The 16523-nt window shown below is 37.7% G+C and overlaps 3 protein-coding genes across 7 annotated transcripts in view; 2 read left to right on the top strand and 1 right to left on the bottom strand.

Moving 5' to 3' along the window:
* Trim9 (E3 ubiquitin-protein ligase Trim9) overlaps positions 1–16523 on the top strand; it is a 341298-nt gene that overhangs the window by 233681 nt on the left and 91094 nt on the right. The gene's annotated exons all lie outside the window — the stretch shown is intronic.
* On the top strand, positions 10859–14234 carry LOC149717197 (uncharacterized). 3 transcript variants are annotated; one of them, XM_089836360.1, is made up of 11 exons: positions 10859–11155; positions 11246–11308; positions 11380–11753; positions 11840–12080; positions 12150–12528; positions 12580–12744; positions 12809–12995; positions 13164–13412; positions 13594–13765; positions 13836–13984; positions 14048–14234. In XM_089836360.1, the coding sequence occupies exons 3-11, from the start codon at positions 11423–11425 to the stop codon at positions 14209–14211; spliced, it is 2037 nt and encodes a 678-aa protein (XP_089692486.1). In that variant the 5' UTR covers positions 10859–11155; positions 11246–11308; positions 11380–11422; the 3' UTR covers positions 14212–14234. The 3 variants fall into 3 exon arrangements, with proteins under 3 accessions (XP_089692486.1, XP_089692472.1, XP_089692478.1); XM_089836352.1 differs by having other exon boundaries at positions 10861–10881; positions 10977–11308; XM_089836346.1 differs by having other exon boundaries at positions 10859–11308.
* On the bottom strand, positions 14222–15634 carry LOC149717196 (uncharacterized). The gene is made up of 4 exons (XM_089836369.1): positions 15205–15634; positions 14942–15117; positions 14661–14873; positions 14222–14432 (listed from the first exon to the last, which is right to left on the bottom strand). The coding sequence occupies exons 2-4, from the start codon at positions 15109–15111 to the stop codon at positions 14270–14272; spliced, it is 546 nt and encodes a 181-aa protein (XP_089692495.1). The 5' UTR covers positions 15112–15117; positions 15205–15634; the 3' UTR covers positions 14222–14269.

Raw genomic sequence — 16523 nt, 5'->3', positions numbered from 1 at the left:
TTTTTTTCAAAGTTATTGTTTACTGTATCAACTAAAGCTGACTCTGAGGCTTACTTTCAGTATCAGCTCTGTAATTACGAATCACTCTTATGATATCTACGCTACTTGAAGCCATTTACCATCGAATGCGCGTGCAGTCTTTCAGGGGACAAAATTTATATGGACAGAAAGCAATAATGCTCCTTAATTTTGATCATATCCTCTTAACATAATCCAAGGTAATTATGAACATATAGTGTATTAGCTAAGTCTGCATCTTGAAGGAAGACTTGAACCGTGGAAGGCTTTGACTCTAACGCGACCCAAGCAGGATAACTCTGAAGGATAGTATCTCCTTTATAATGTAAGGGAGAGGGCCGGGAGCTTGTAATTGCGTACAACGCCATTAAGCCTATCTAACTAATTAAGCGGACAAAATGGGTCAGCCGTTTAATATTATGGAACTCCGGGTTAGATGAACGTAACTGCTTATCTGCAAATATGATATTTCAGGTTTATTCCGTGCAGTAAGAGCCTCCGGAATTTGTTTCTTTTGAATGAAGGGAATGATTAAAGCCGTTTTCAGACAGTGTAATATTTTGACACAAATTCGTCAGTCAAAAAAATGGATCAACGATTGCGATTAACGGACTTATTTTTCTAAAACTAAGTAACTTAACTTGAGCAATCAGCCCAAACCTCGAACGGTTTTATCTATACCTAACTGACTGATAATCAACGCCCAGCAGAAACTGCTTTACCTACGATGTTCAAATTTTGCAGGGACGTTACTTTTTATTATTAGTAGGCATCAAAGGTATATAATACTTCTCTTCAAGAGAAGTGTACTACAAAGCGGGGGTTGTTGTAACATGATTCTTCCCAACATCATTTTACATTTGGAGCAAGGTTACTAAACCTAATCACATACGCAATAAGTAGTTCCCTCATCAATACTCCATTAGTGCTTAACTATTTGCCAAGGCGCATGCGCCTGTGGATTTTTTTTCCCACGTCAAGACAATCAAGGTTTGTGGGTTGATTGCTGAGGATTTAGTAACAAACAGTTATAGAATCACCCTAGCACGGTGTCATGTGCATCTGAAGGTTGATGAGCGGGTGAGCAAACAAAAGGGTGAGCCTGGGAATAATCATGTTATGTAACTAAAGTAATAAGAGGATACAGAGTGTCATCCTTCTTCTATTCTCCCCTTCTGTAGGTACTCACTAGGAAATATACTTTGAATCCGCGGCCATCTTGAAAAATGGCGGCCAGAATTTTAACTTACTGTACATATTCCTTGCGCAATAACACCCGTATCTTTTAACCGATTTCATTATATTTCAATATACTGATATAGGCCGGTTTTACTGCTTTCAGTATTTAGAAAGGTGGCTCTGAAAGTAACAAAAATATACTGACAAGCCTTTAAAAGAATAAGGTCGAAAATCCTTATTTATTACTCTCTTTTATATTAAGTATTTCTGTAAATTACCTACCATAAAGGAAACAAAAAGTATCACATTATCTTCCTATTTTTATCATCCTTTCGTTTCGTTTCGTGTCAACATATCAAGTTAAATTCCTCATATTTTTGATCGTAAGATTTCTTTCTAAGCCTTGGTTGAATCTTGACTGTAATATTTCGTTTGTTTTACAACACTTTCGTGTATGTATGTATGTTAGGAAGCCAGCCATGGAGGTAATGGAGGGTATCGCGGTCGTGATATATGGTAGCTACAGGGGTAAATGACGAAAGGAGTTAGAGACGCTAGCTTCCGTAGTGTAGAATACAGTGGGACCTTGAAACGTCATAGAATTTGCAACTAACGTAGTGCCATCTTTGGAACTGTATTGTAAATAAGACCAGAACCTTAAAAAATTTGCCTTAAAATCTTGCGCCGCAAGGTATTCTGGGTAAAGTAAAATGGCGGGTGTCGATGTTGTGAAGTCGTCTCATAAATCAAACCAATATAATTATTATATTCAATCGCGAGTAAACAGCGATTTAAAGAAGAAAGATAAGTCAACAATTTGCAATTTGAAGCCGGGGAAATCCTCAAAATGTGATCAAACTTGTTTTGCCGTAAGTGCGCGGTTACAGAGTCGGCCCAGTGAGCCAAGGCTTAGTGGGAACTGTGGGATCAGGATCATCGATTGTATCTGTGACTAAAGAAATTAAAACAACTAAAACTGTATTGAAGGATGCAAAAACGACATTTAATTCCATTTCGTTATCGAATAAGGAATTTACCAACTTTAAAGTTCCATGTTTCTAATTCAAGCGCACCTTAATGAATAAACTTTACTCTAAGCCTAATTGTCACTCAGTCGTAAGCAGACGAACACTAGCAGACAGGAGAAAATCGATATCCCAGCATGCCTTTCGAATCTTTGCTGCCACGCTATTGGTTGGAAAATATCATACTTATTTTGAATTATAGGCGGCGCGACCGAGGCGTTTTCTCTTTTCTGTGTCTACGTTTGAAAGTCCCACTGTATTCTACACTACGGAAGCTAGCGTCTCTAACTCCTTTCGTTATTTACCCCTGAGTATAGTATAACGTCTGCTAGATACAGGGTTAAGAGATAACATCCGGAATTCCGGATGGTATGTGAAGACGTTAGATACGGCTTCAAGGTTACCTGTCCATCAAAGTTCTTTTGTTTGAAGCCATATCTAGCGTCTTGGTGTCCACGTAAACAGGGTTCATATAGACCTGGAAAACTCAGGGAAATAAATAGTTGACAAAAAGCTCATGGAAATTTAGAATTTCTAGTAAAATTCTGGGAAATCAGGGAAATTGTTGAGGTTTGAGTAAGATTGTTCTGAAAGTGTTGCTTTAACTATGAAAAACCACTCCCGTTGTTATTACTCCTTGGAAAACTCTGGGAAATACATGGGAAAAATAAAACGGGAAACTCAGAGAAATCTGTTTTCCAAAAGTTGTAAGAACTAAGAACCCTAAATATTAATTATTTTCTATGTAGTTGTTTTCTAACTAAAAAGAAAACATTCTAGCTTGAATTTTTCCTACCGTTTTCTAATTAGATTTATTTAAGGAATTAATTAATTGTTATTAATTTGTGTTAATATTTTACTAACCACAAATTGTTTTTCTTTTTCTCTTTATAGGTGAGTGTGTCAATTTCGTTCAATCCATTTTGAAACATTTCATGGGTATCGTACGTCTTTTAATTTTGATTAATTTTAATCGTATTGTTTAGATAGTAATTATAAAACAGAATTCGATTCAGATACCGTAATCGGTTTGGAATTAATTATTGAATAGTGTAGATAATTTTTACCCTACTTTAAAAAATCTCGCAAACTTCTTAGTTAAATGGCAGGGTTGCCAAGGGTCAGGGAAAAATCTGGATAAGTCAGGGAATTTCAAAATGGGCCAAAATGGTCAGGGAAATTTCTGGAAATTTCAAAAGGGGCTAAAATGGTCAGGGAAATGTCAGGTAATTGCAAAATGGGCCTAAAACGTCAGGGTAAATTTTAAACAAAAATGGTCAGGGAAAACCTGGAAAAGTGAGAGAGTTTGAATCTGAAAATTTCGTGGCAACCCTGAAAAGCCAAGACGGTGATAAATTTCATTTAAATATTTCTCAACAACAAACAAAATAATTTAGTTTCGTTGCCCGCTCTATGAATCTCCCTCATAGCATACAAAGCTTAATACTAACGGAACAAATTAAATCTCACCAAAAACATCTCTGTAAAAATATGCCAAGTTGTTTGGCCGTAAAAAGAAGTGAGATCTAAAATACGGCCAAGTTATTATCTGCAGGTGAACCAACATTTTATTCGACTTAAAACTTCTCAAGAATGTTTTTCTGACTTGGCCATTTGCATATCAAGGATTCGTTTAATTCCAGATATGGATCGAAATTAAAATATTAAATCAAATTGGTTAAATATTCTTGATAAGCCTTTGTGGTTAAACTTGTAATTTCCGTTATTAACCTTCACGGGTGCAAAGAAGAAGGATGCAAGTTTGGAATGCTAATGGCCAAGTCAGAAAAAAATTCTTGAGAAGTTTTAAGTCGAATAAAATGTTGGTTCACCTGCAGATAATAACTTGGCCGTATTTTAGATCTCACTTCTTTTTACGGCCAAACAACTTGGCATATTTTTACAGAGATGTTTTTGGTGAGATTTCACTCCTTTTTGTACGTGCATGTTCTTGTAGATTTATAGAAGTAGGATTATGAAGTGAAATAAACATTTGTACTTTTAGATTTTTATTTGTTCTTTCCAAGAGTTTTACTTGGCTTTGCCTTTTTCAACTTTTTTGCATTCAACTTTCTTTTTTTCTGTCAGGCTGTGATAATTGTTAACCGTATTTCTATTCGAAGAACACAATATTGTGGCAAGTAACACTTTTAATCAACAAAATAGATTTAAGAAAAACTAAATGAATCAAAACACGCTTAGAACCATTTCAGACGAAATGAAAAGGAAATGAGTAAAAAATTTAATTACTAAAACATTATGTAAAAAACATAAATTTTGCAATAAAACGAAAGAATCATATAAGTAAAAAATATTAATATTAAAAGACGAAAAAATTGAATTATAATGTCCTATTACGAGGGGATATAAATTATAAAACCCCCATTTCAGGGGCTAACAGGGGAAAATTTCCGCTTTTGGGACTTTTTCCTTTCTTTGTATGCTAAGTCCTACTTGTATGCCAAATTTTATCATTCCCGCAACACCGGAAGTGCCCTAGAGGTTTAGATGATGACTCTAATTTTAAACCCCCATTTCAGGGGCTAAAAGGGGGAAACTCCCGCTTTTGGGACTTTTCCCTTTGCTTGTATGCTTAGTGGTACAAGTATGCCAAATTTCATCATTCTAGCACCACCGGAAATGCCCTAGAGGTTTAGATGATGACTCTAATTCTAAACCCCCATTTCAGGGGCTAAAAGGGGGAAACTTCCGCTTTTGGGACTTTTCCCTTTGCTTGTATGTTTAGTGGTACAAGTATGCCAAATTTCATCATTCTAGCACCACCGGAAATGCCCTAGAGGTTCAGATGATGACTCTAATTTTAAACCCCCATTTCAGGGGCTAAAAGGGGGAAACTCCCGCTTTTGGGACTTTTGCCTTTGCTTGTATGCTTAGTGGTACAAGTATGCCAAATTTCATCATTCTAGCACCACCGGAAATGCCCTAGAGGTTTAGATGATGACTCTAATTTTAAACCCCCATTTCAGGGGCTAAAAGGGGGAAACTCCCGCTTTTGGGACTTTTCCCTTTGCTTGTATGCTTAGTGGTACAAGTATGCCAAATTTCATCATTCTAGCACCACCGGAAATGCCCTAGAGGTTTAGATGATGACTCTAATTTTAAACCCCCATTTCAGGGGCTAAAAGGGGGAAACTCCCGCTTTTGGGACTTTTGCCTTTGCTTGTATGCTTAGTGGTACAAGTATGCCAAATTTCATCATTCTAGCACCACCGGAAATGCCCTAGAGGTTTAGATGATGACTCTAATTTTAAACCCCCATTTCAGGGGCTAAAAGGGGGAAACTCCCGCTTTTGGGACTTTTGCCTTTGCTTGTATGCTTAGTGGTACAAGTATGCCAAATTTCATCATTCTAGCACCACCGGAAATGCCCTAGAGGTTTAGATGATGACTCTAATTCTAAACCCCCATTTCAGGGGCTAAAAGGGGGAAACTCCCGCTTTTGGGACTTTTCCCTTTGCTTGTATGCTTAGTGGTACAAGTATGCCAAATTTCATCATTCTAGCACCACCGGAAATGCCCTAGAGGTTTAGATGATGACTCTAATTTTAAACCCCCATTTCAGGGGCTAAAAGGGGGAAACTCCCGCTTTTGGGACTTTTGCCTTTGCTTGTATGCTTAGTGGTACAAGTATGCCAAATTTCATCATTCTAGCACCACCGGAAATGCCCTAGAGGTTTAGATGATGACTCTAATTTTAAACCCCCATTTCAGGGGCTAAAAGGGGGAAACTCCCGCTTTTGGGACTTTTGCCTTTGCTTGTATGCTTAGTGGTACAAGTATGCCAAATTTCATCATTCTAGCACCACCGGAAATGCCCTAGAGGTTTAGATGATGACTCTAATTTTAAACCCCCATTTCAGGGGCTAAAAGGGGGAAACTCCCGCTTTTGGGACTTTTCCCTTTGCTTGTATGCTTAGTGGTACAAGTATGCCAAATTTCATCATTCTAGCACCACCGGAAATGCCCTAGAGGTTTAGATGATGACTCTAATTTTAAACCCCCATTTCAGGGGCTAAAAGGGGGAAACTCCCGCTTTTGGGACTTTTGCCTTTGCTTGTATGCTTAGTGGTACAAGTATGCCAAATTTCATCATTCTAGCACCACCGGAAATGCCCTAGAGGTTTAGATGATGACTCTAATTTTAAACCCCCATTTCAGGGGCTAAAAGGGGGAAACTCCCGCTTTTGGGACTTTTGCCTTTGCTTGTATGCTTAGTGGTACAAGTATGCCAAATTTCATCATTCTAGCACCACCGGAAATGCCCTAGAGGTTTAGATGATGACTCTAATTTTAAACCCCCATTTCAGGGGCTAAAAGGGGGAAACTCCCGCTTTTGGGACTTTTCCCTTTGCTTGTATGCTTAGTGGTACAAGTATGCCAAATTTCATCATTCTAGCACCACCGGAAATGCCCTAGAGGTTTAGATGATGACTCTAATTTTAAACCCCCATTTCAGGGGCTAAAAGGGGGAAACTCCCGCTTTTGGGACTTTTCCCTTTGCTTGTATGCTTAGTGGTACAAGTATGCCAAATTTCATCGTTCTAGCACCACCGGAAATGCCCTAGAGGTTTTGATGATGTGTCAGTCAGTCAGTCTCATAATGTGTCATTTTCACATAGGATTATCACAGAAACCAAATGAGTTAGAAAGCTGGAAGTTGGAGGACTTCCTAGGATTAACACTGTGCCCTTGAGGTGCAAATATGAGTGGTGTACTATTCCCCAGTACCGAGTTAAGAGGGGGTCAAAATGAGGCTGAAATGTTTCGGGTAAAGGATTGCTGGTAGTGCACGACAACTTGGCGGGTGCACTGCCGTGCACCCAGATATAAACTTATGCTATGATATTACGTCATCCTTTTTCTGAATCATGATTTTTCGCGGCCACGTTATTAATTCAGGCCAAAATACGACTTTCCCTGCAACGAACTATATAAATATATATAGAACAGTATAGTGGTTTTTTTGGGCTCCATATAGCACGTCACCGTGTTTAATCTTAATAGCATAGCCGGACCTCTCTCCCTCTCACTCTAGTGACCGCCACTTTGGGTCCGTGCATGCTGGACTTTTAGTAAAAAGCTTTCTGGTACGTGATTGTTAACCCAAATTAAGTGAACGCCAAGAGTCATCGTGTTCTAAACGTAATTTATCGGTTTTTTGGGTAAGGGGGCTATGGTCTCACATATTAAAATGTACTGCGTGCAAAGAAAAAATATACACCGGGATACACCGGGACTTTTTACTACGCGTATATGCATGCACTCGTGTTAAGCTGGGCGCACTTGGCAAAGTCGAACTGTGTAAATCGGTTAACATCTTGCCAATCGAAATAATTCTAAAACCAAAACATGTGATGAGTTTTCCAGTTACTTAATTCAACTTGATTAAAACTCGTGCAAATTATTAGCCTAACCTTAGGAACGGCGTAAAGTAAATTAATATTTAAACTTAAGTTAACAGTTAATTGGAATCGTTATGTTCCCATAATTTAATAACAAACCAACAACGATAAAATTTCCGTCATCCAGACCTTGAAGGAGACAGGGATGAAGTGGTAATCCCCATACCTATAACGTTGCTTGTGTACCCCCACCTACGGAACGTCATTGAAGTCATCCCAGCATCCTCAGCGTTTAGGTAGGGTCGTACAGTACTGAAACGTAAAGGACGCTCCCTCTGTCTTAAAAATTGAAGCTAGTTCTCATACAAATACAATGGCGCTACGTGGCAGCACTTAACAATCGCCTACCGAAGGGTAGGGGCTCGCGCAACGTACACCCAGAGACTTTCATTGTTGCTGCTTGACCATAATAATTCTCCCTCCATCTTACCTCTTTTCTCCATGTTCTGACAAAAGACCTCATTATCTGTATATAAAAGGGGGTTGATACATTGCGGTCTATGGGCATTCTCACGACACAATAAGACCACAGCGCAGGCGCCAAAAAGCAAGATGGAAGGCAGAGTTTTTCCACGCGCCTCTACTTCATAGCTTAATCAATTCTGTTCATTAATAAAACAATTCATTCAATTTTTGTCATTCCGAGGTCATAGTAGATGTCGCTATACGCGTACGTAACTACCATCTTACCTCTGTTAAATACACGCAAATTTGTTAAGTGCGCTTGGAGTCCCTAGTTTAGTTTAGACAGTCTGCTATATTCTATTACATATGGGGTTTTTGAACTCGCAGCTGCTGTAAACTGTCCCCGTGCATGTGTTTACGGTGCGTTGTTTCCTTTTTCTATACCTGGAGAAAATAAATTGATTTGATTTAGTTGATAGTTAGTTTGTGGGGATACTTGTCGCTGTGAGTTGATATCTCTGTGGCAGTCAGGTTGGGCATACTGATTAGGTGGATGTGTCCAATGCCGAGTTGCCGACTCAATTTATAAAGGCCCATGCATGGTGCCTCGGGAGTAGGGGACCGGACCTTTTATCGGCCGCCTCTCCCAGGAGCTAGGTGGCGCTTTCTGTTGTATAAATATTTGAATGAATTTAAAGTTCGCGCCAAAGATATTTTGGCGCCAAAATGCATGATACCTAAAATATCGGTTTTTGCTAGCATAATTTTTAAAATTAAGTGGAAATACGATTAAATGATGATAAGAAAAAAAAAATTTACCCTAGAAATTAACATATATCATTACAAAAATTATAATATCTTATTAATGACCAGAATTAACATTTTGTAACAAAGCGGTATTATCGCAATGAAAAATGTCACACTCTTCCCCTTTAGTCTACATTCATTTTAACTTTTTTAAATCCCGTCCCTAATTATATTTCACAATATAAGAAACTTAAACATAAACTAGTTAAATTTACTAACCTTTGCGAAAATTATTTCCTCCACATCAAAAACAGTTGAGAACTCCGTTTCCAAATAGTCTCTAACAGGCTAACAGTCGTATACTCCCCCCTCCGCTCAACTGCATAGCCGTAGTTTCCCTCACCCTTATTGGCTCTTACACGGCGCGAAAACATTTTGAATCCTCTGTATCGGAGAGCGCCAAGTCGCTGTGCGGCACTTTTTGGCGATTTCGAAAAAGCGAAAATAAATTAAAAAACCGAGGCATGCATGGGCCTTTATAAATTGAGTCGGCATTGATGTGTCATTTTCAGATATACTTTGGTTAGAACTGAGTTTCTTTAAGTAAGAAGGGTAAATGCAGTTTCTTATTTTTAATTTCAAAGTCAATATGCCATATTTTAGAAAAGACACGTCATCTAAGCATGCTGTTTACTGCCAAGATAATATATATCCAAGTTAAGCGTCTTCAAACCTTTATAGATCAATCGTGACTAACAGACAGACGAACGTTTGTTGTCTGTCTTATTATAAAAATACAAAATCGCAAAAAACAATAATAACTTTTTATCTGTCCTTATTCTTTCTTATCCACTTTCAAAATTCATATTTTTCTATAAACTTTACGAGTACATAATATTACAATCAACAAGTATATCGTAGTTTCGTTTTTAAGGGCCATCTTAACCTATACCTCACTGAAAGGGAGCCTGCATTGTTCTTACAAAAGTTTTTACTGTATATGTTTTATTCGCTTTGAAAAGTTGAAATAGGCTTAAAAACGTTCGTAAAACCTAAAAGATCCGGCCAAAGTTCCAGCCAACCAAAAGAAAGGAACGCGAAAAGCGTAGCCAAGGCCTAAGAGAAGTATGCCTCTTCGATGTAAACAAGGAGGTAGGCAACCCTCAGTATCGAGACATACAAGTGGGTTGACCCATAGCCGTCTCTGCGAACTCTCTGGACCCAAAACGCCTAGAGCGCAGGCGCCGAAAAGCGAGATGGAAGGCCAAATTTTACCCCTGTGTCTTTCCCTCTCAGTTACACCGGAGAGACTTATAGCAGGCCTCTTATTGAACGGTTTTCCCGAATAGACCAAACCAACAAATTTATTGAATTTTTATAACGGCTCAGATCTCGTGCTAGGGTTTTGATGCGAGAATGGGATAACCTGATTGGTTTGATTTTGCCATGCGCAGAACCTGTTTTACCCCAAGAGTCAGACTCTAATCTAATCAGAAAAATGAGAGATTTATTTTCGTCGCTCAGCTACAGATGGTACTACAGTCAACACTGTTAATCACATTAGATGGAGTCGAGACCGAGAAAACTGGTTTATTTGTTGGTTGGGTCTATTTCGCGTTCTCTTCTTTGGTTGGCTGAAGCTTCGACCAATTAACGCCACCGCTGGAATTTATATTTTGCGGGCAAAACCATGTAAAATAATAGTCGAATTAACTTTAATATGTTTAAAATCAATGAGAGTGTTTTGACCATCAGTTTATCATCATTTTTCAGGCAATGCTGTAATTACAATTAATCGAATAGTTTCGACTCTTCATTCTCTCTTTGAGTTATTACAAAAATACTTATTCTCTGTATCTTGGAATAATAATTCGTTCGGAACAAACAAGAGTCCTTCAAAGATGTATACTTCCTCCTCCTTTTCCGTCCTCCATACAGTAAATCGAAAAGGAGGCTTTTCTTTATGTAACGTCACGTTCCGTTTTATAGCAAATTTACCCTTACCTTCTTCTCTTCCCCTAAAGTTAGAGGATATTTCAGAGTGTATGGATGGATCTTAAAGGGAGGGTGAAGAGGAAAATCAAGTTAGTTTTAATCGATTATTTTACTAGTTATAAGACCTATATGCATAGTGAAACATTCAGGAAATATCTCTAGAATTTTTAAAAATTCAAAAAAGGCGCCGATTTTGTCCTTTTTTTTATTATTTGAGCCCTGCACCTTTGACCAATGAGGAGGGCCCCCTCTAGCGGACAATAAAAATGCGGGAAAAACGCGTGCTGAGAGCCTGAGACAGCCTTCGCCCTTCGCCATGTTCGCGTTCGCCTTGAGTTAAAATACGGATTGACGGATAAATTGGTCGGTAAATATAGTTAATATACAGTAAATAAATGAAGATGAAGGGAAAATACTGATAGTTGAGATATATTTCGCTAAAATTCAACGTAGAATTACGAGTGGTATATCGGGATTCTGGTGAAAACTGAAAACTTTTCTATCGGCCAAGGCTTAGTAAGTATTAGTAACAAATGTACACATTTGACAAATGTTATGTACCTAATGCAAAATTATATATCATACAGTATTTTAAAAGTGAACGTAAAAGTTTAGTAACAAAATATTGAGATGTCGGGTGATATTTGCGCGGTTCCGGGCTGCACTAACACTCAAGAAAATTGCCGAGGAAAAGATGTGAAATTTCACAGTTTTCCTAGTAACCCAGAAATTCTACGTCAGTGGAAAAACGCAATTGGTAAAGAGGGAGATTGGATCCCAAGGAAGAAGTTGAGAGTGTGCTCCATTCATTTCACCCCAAGTTCTTATGCAAGTGATAAACGAAAATATTTGAAAAGAACTGCTGTACCTAGCGTTTGGGGAGAAGTATCATCTCGAAAAATGGCCAAATTAGATACGGTACAAAGTAGTCATCATATTGGAGAGGCTGCTGCAAATACATGTTAGAAACTACAGTTTATTCTGATATTTAACTAAGGCTAAATTTCATAAGAGTTATCAGGTACAATTTGCGATAAAATTTTACAGCGGGCACACTTGAACTTCAGGTTTCTACTGAAAATGAGTATCAAAGGAGTCATGTGTTATCTGACACTGAAGATCTTTTTCGTGAGGAGCTAGTTTTGGAAGACGAGAAACCTGTGCCAGAACCCATAGGGTCTCAAACTTGCAGTGATTCTACCGAGGCCTTAGGAATAGATTCCAGTTCTTCATATGAACCCAGTCTTTCTGGCACACAAGAGAGTGAAGCAATACAATCGGAAGATGAGTTAGTTTTAAATTTCTTCTCAATTTTATATCAAAGGTCACTTTCAAAATTTTCAAACTTATTATGCAGATATATAGAGGGATTTGTTCCAGAAACTAAGCCCCACTTAGAGGACAAATACATTGTTTTCATCTCCCAATTACTTCTACTATTTAAATTTTGCCGGAGGCAAGATTGCCAAAATCCCATTGTCCATTTGACTAGAAATATTTCTGGCTCATGTTTGACAATCAAAACGGAATGTTTAGCAGGTCACAATGATGTTTGGGAAAGTCAATCTAGCTTTGGACAAACTTCGTGGGGAAATTACCTCTTGGCAGCAGCAATATTTTTTTCTGGGGAAATACCTTCAAAATGTTTGCGAGTGTTTAAAAACTTGAATATAAAAGTTTTTTCAATCCGCATGTATTTCCTATATCAAAGGATGTTTCATCCCATAATTGAAAAGGTATTGTCATAAATTTGAGATATAGACATTTGTATCTAACCATTTTTGAAGTTTTGGGTCAAAGAACAAGAAGATCTATTGCTATCAGATCCTGCGAAGAAATATACTCTTTGCGGTGATGGTAGAGCTGATAGTCCTGGCTTCTCTGCAAAGTATGGGACATACACTTTTATGGATGCAGAAACGAACAAAATACTCCATGTTGAACTTGTTCAGGTAATAGCAGGTCATATAAAATAAGCTTGTGAAGAACTTTATCAATGGCAACAAATTATTCCAGTCCACTGACGTAACGGCATCTAACCAGATGGAATTAGAAGGATTGAAAAGAGGACTGGAATTTTTCTCAAATATGATGATTGGAATCGCCAAAATAGTTACTGACCGTAATCAAGGGGTTATAGCTTATTTGAGGGACACGCACACTGACATTATCCACGAGTTTGATAATTGGCATGTTGCCAAAAGTAAGAGTTGAAACCTTGATGTGGAGGTGCCAAATAGCATGCTGAAATCGGTTGGTTAGCTCGACTCAGATTACAACATTGTGAGCTAGTTACTAAATGCAATTTGACAAATCAACTCTAAAGGTACACCCCATTTTGCAAATGAAGTCAGTTTTGCTTTGTTTTCAGATATAAAGGCCAAACTAGCAGTAATTGCAAAGAAAAAAAGTTACAGTGCTTTAAATTTGTGGATACCTGGGATAACAAACCACATATATTGGGTTGGGGCATCATCAACGACAAGAGACGAAAGAAAGGATAAATGGCTCTCTATGTTAAATCATATTACTGATGTTCATGAAGGACATGGAAAAGAATTTCCGAAATGCCAACATGGCCCGCTTGAAGAACGAGATGAAAGGATATGGCTCGCAAGAGGCGAGTAACAGATTTCATATAAAAACAAACAACCAGTCTCAGAAGAAGCGTAGTTTTTAGTTTCTAATTGTTAATAACGATAACTTGCAAATTGACGAAATAATTTTGGAAGATCTGAAACATATATTCTTTCGACAAATTTAATTCTATCAAAATCTAAACTACAGTTATTATATTTTAGGCACCAAACTTTTCGACGAAGTTAGCAAAGTAGTAAATTCTCCTTACACACTTGCCGCTATTTACCAACTTTCCTCGAAATATCAAACCTACTCAGTGGAAGTTTTCCATTCTGTGCTGAATTCATTCAGCCCAAAAATGTACCATTTTACAAAAGACTCAATGCAGTCGAGGTTCGTTTTTTATACGCCCTGAGCTTGCTGTATGGGTACATTTTCTCAGGCAATTAAATTCCAAACACAGGATTTATCTTGCTGCACTCCATTACAATGAAAATGGTCACAAAGAACAAGCTAAAACAGCCAAAGGAGAAGAACAATTCTACATATCTTACCCTAAGGCTAAAAGTGGAGCAGCTACTGTGCGAAAAGTTTTGGTAGAAAGTACATATGGTGCGTGTTAGTACTGATTCTTTTATTAGGGTACAAACTTGAAAATGTTTCATTTCTTTACAGAATATGTGGGAAAATTAATGCAACTCTCTTATGAACAAGCAGTTCACTCTGTTGCTACAGATTTAATCACTACTCCCTCACGAGTAGCTACACTGTCTTCCTTATATTCTAAGGATGTCAGCAAAGCCGACTTAGTAGCAAAATTAAAATCAAGATTTCAATAAAAAAAACCAATCGTTGTTGCTTATTTATTTATTTATTATTTCACGTGATATTGTAAATTTAATCATCAAATCTTGGGTATTTGAACCCACAATATTCTTCTGAGGGCCAAGTGCTTCTAATTTTCGCCACAACACAGCTGGGAATGGGAGTCCTACGTTTCCGCCCCAAACGTTTAAAAATAATTCTTATAAATTGCCGATAAGCAACATATCGATAACTTCTAAAATTTCAAATTATTGGTCTTATAAAATAATACGTAATACATATAATTGCCAGTAACACTCATTGAAGGTCTCTCTGAGTTAGATTTGAACATGAATTAAAATTAACAAAAATGAACTGAACATAGCTATTATTGTCTAGTTTTCAAACAAACTAAGCCCAAATTGAAAATTCAGTTAGCATTCATGAGTGCCTTCTACTATGCAAATAATTCCAGAGTACTTACTCGTGAATATTATCCTCATTCCTGTCATGCGTTTCATCAACGTAGGTATAATATGCTGGCTCAAGTACATCTAGATCAAGACAGTTTATAATAAAACGTCTCCATTCAATTACAAAAGCTAAATCAGATGTTTTTTCAACAACTCTGTTTATTTCCCTGCAACACACACTTTCGTGTGCTGTGTTCATTTCCGCGCAGTTGTTACAAGTACACCTATTAGATTATAGCATTTAAAATTTTTAACTTCATTGCCTTATTATGATATGAAATACACTACTAACCAATTTGTGGTACCAACACGTTCATTGTTGTTATTGTTGCCGATATTAACACCATTATCATTTTCTTCGTCACTTTCATCATTTTCAAAATAATGGGGGTGGTCCACAACCAGTGGTTCAAATTGGTAGGGATGAATCCCCAATTCATCTATAAACTCTGCCATTATCATTCAAACCTAATTTAGGAGCAAGAATTTGTACGTTTAAATCAAGATTGTAATTAAAAATCTATTTGTATTTTGCAATGGACTAATGGTACTTACTAAGCCTTGGCCGATAGAAAAGTTTTCAGTTTTCACCAGAATCCCGATATACCACTCGTAATTCTACGTTGAATTTTAGCGAAATATATCTCAACTATCAGTATTTTCCCTTCATCTTCATTTATTTACTGTATATTAACTATATTTACCGACCAATTTATCCGTCAATCCGTATTTTAACTCAAGGCGAACGCGAACATGGCGAAGGCTGTCTCAGGCTCTCAGCACGCGTTTTTCCCGCATTTTTATTGTCCGCTAGAGGGGGCCCTCCTCATTGGTCAAAGGTGCAGGGCTCAAATAATAAAAAAAAGGACAAAATCGGCGCCTTTTTTGAATTTTTAAAAATTCTAGAGATATTTCCTGAATGTTTCACTATGCATATAGGTCTTATAACTAGTAAAATAATCGATTAAAACTAACTTGATTTTCCTCTTCACCCTCCCTTTAAAGGGGGGATGGCAGTGCATTATCATAAAACGTACGCGCCCGAGCATTTTACTAAACGGTTAAATTTTTCTATTCTTTTCGTCTTTTTTTTTATGGAACTTGTATTATACTTTTTCTGTGTTCTTCATCTGAAACTAAGCTAAGGACAATTAAGAAAGGACTAGAGTGTAGGAGTAGAATCAAAATGGCGAATTTCTAAAGACACGGTGTTAAGGCTGGTTTTCACGAGGAATCGAAGCAAAACGGAGCGAAAACGTGCCGGCCGAAACGAAAAGCATCGAGCTTTAATTTTTGGTAGCCAATAATTTTGCGGCCAGTCATAGGCCTGGATTATATAACGTCATCAATGATGCAATGTCTATACGGAATTAAAATAGTGTGTATTGTTCATTCCTTCCATGGCTTAGAACAGACGACATTCATTTGTACATTGGATTTGGTTATCATATTTCTAGAGTAAACAAAGCAGACGATTGAGCAGACGTCATTTACGACTGTATTAATGTTGCAAAAGGACCCAAATGGTCTGTTTCTGTACGAGCCGATTTCCGTCGCGCAAAAATCCCTTGCCGTTGCGAAAAGCATATTTTAGTGGAGGAAAAGCGATATTTTGCTCCATAATTCGGTCCCATGAAAACCGTGCCTTAGTCCGCCGATTAAGGCTCTTCGTTGTAAGGAAAAGGGGTAGGCAACCTTCACTACTGGGACATACAAGGGGGTTGACCCATAGCCGTCTCTTCGAACTCTCAAGATACAAAATCACTACAGCGAAGGCGCCAAAAAGCGAGATGGAAGGCAATGTTTTACCCCCGTCTCTTTCCCTTTTAGTTACATCGAAGTGGCTTATGTATATATACATCTGTTCATTCCAT

Source organism: Phalangium opilio, unplaced genomic scaffold (genome assembly GCF_054372755.1).
Source record: "Phalangium opilio isolate 3A_F unplaced genomic scaffold, DU_Popi_V2 ptg000003l_1, whole genome shotgun sequence".
Classification (NCBI taxonomy): Eukaryota; Metazoa; Arthropoda; class Arachnida; order Opiliones; family Phalangiidae; genus Phalangium; species Phalangium opilio.
This window is presented reverse-complemented; position numbering and strand designations above follow the sequence as displayed.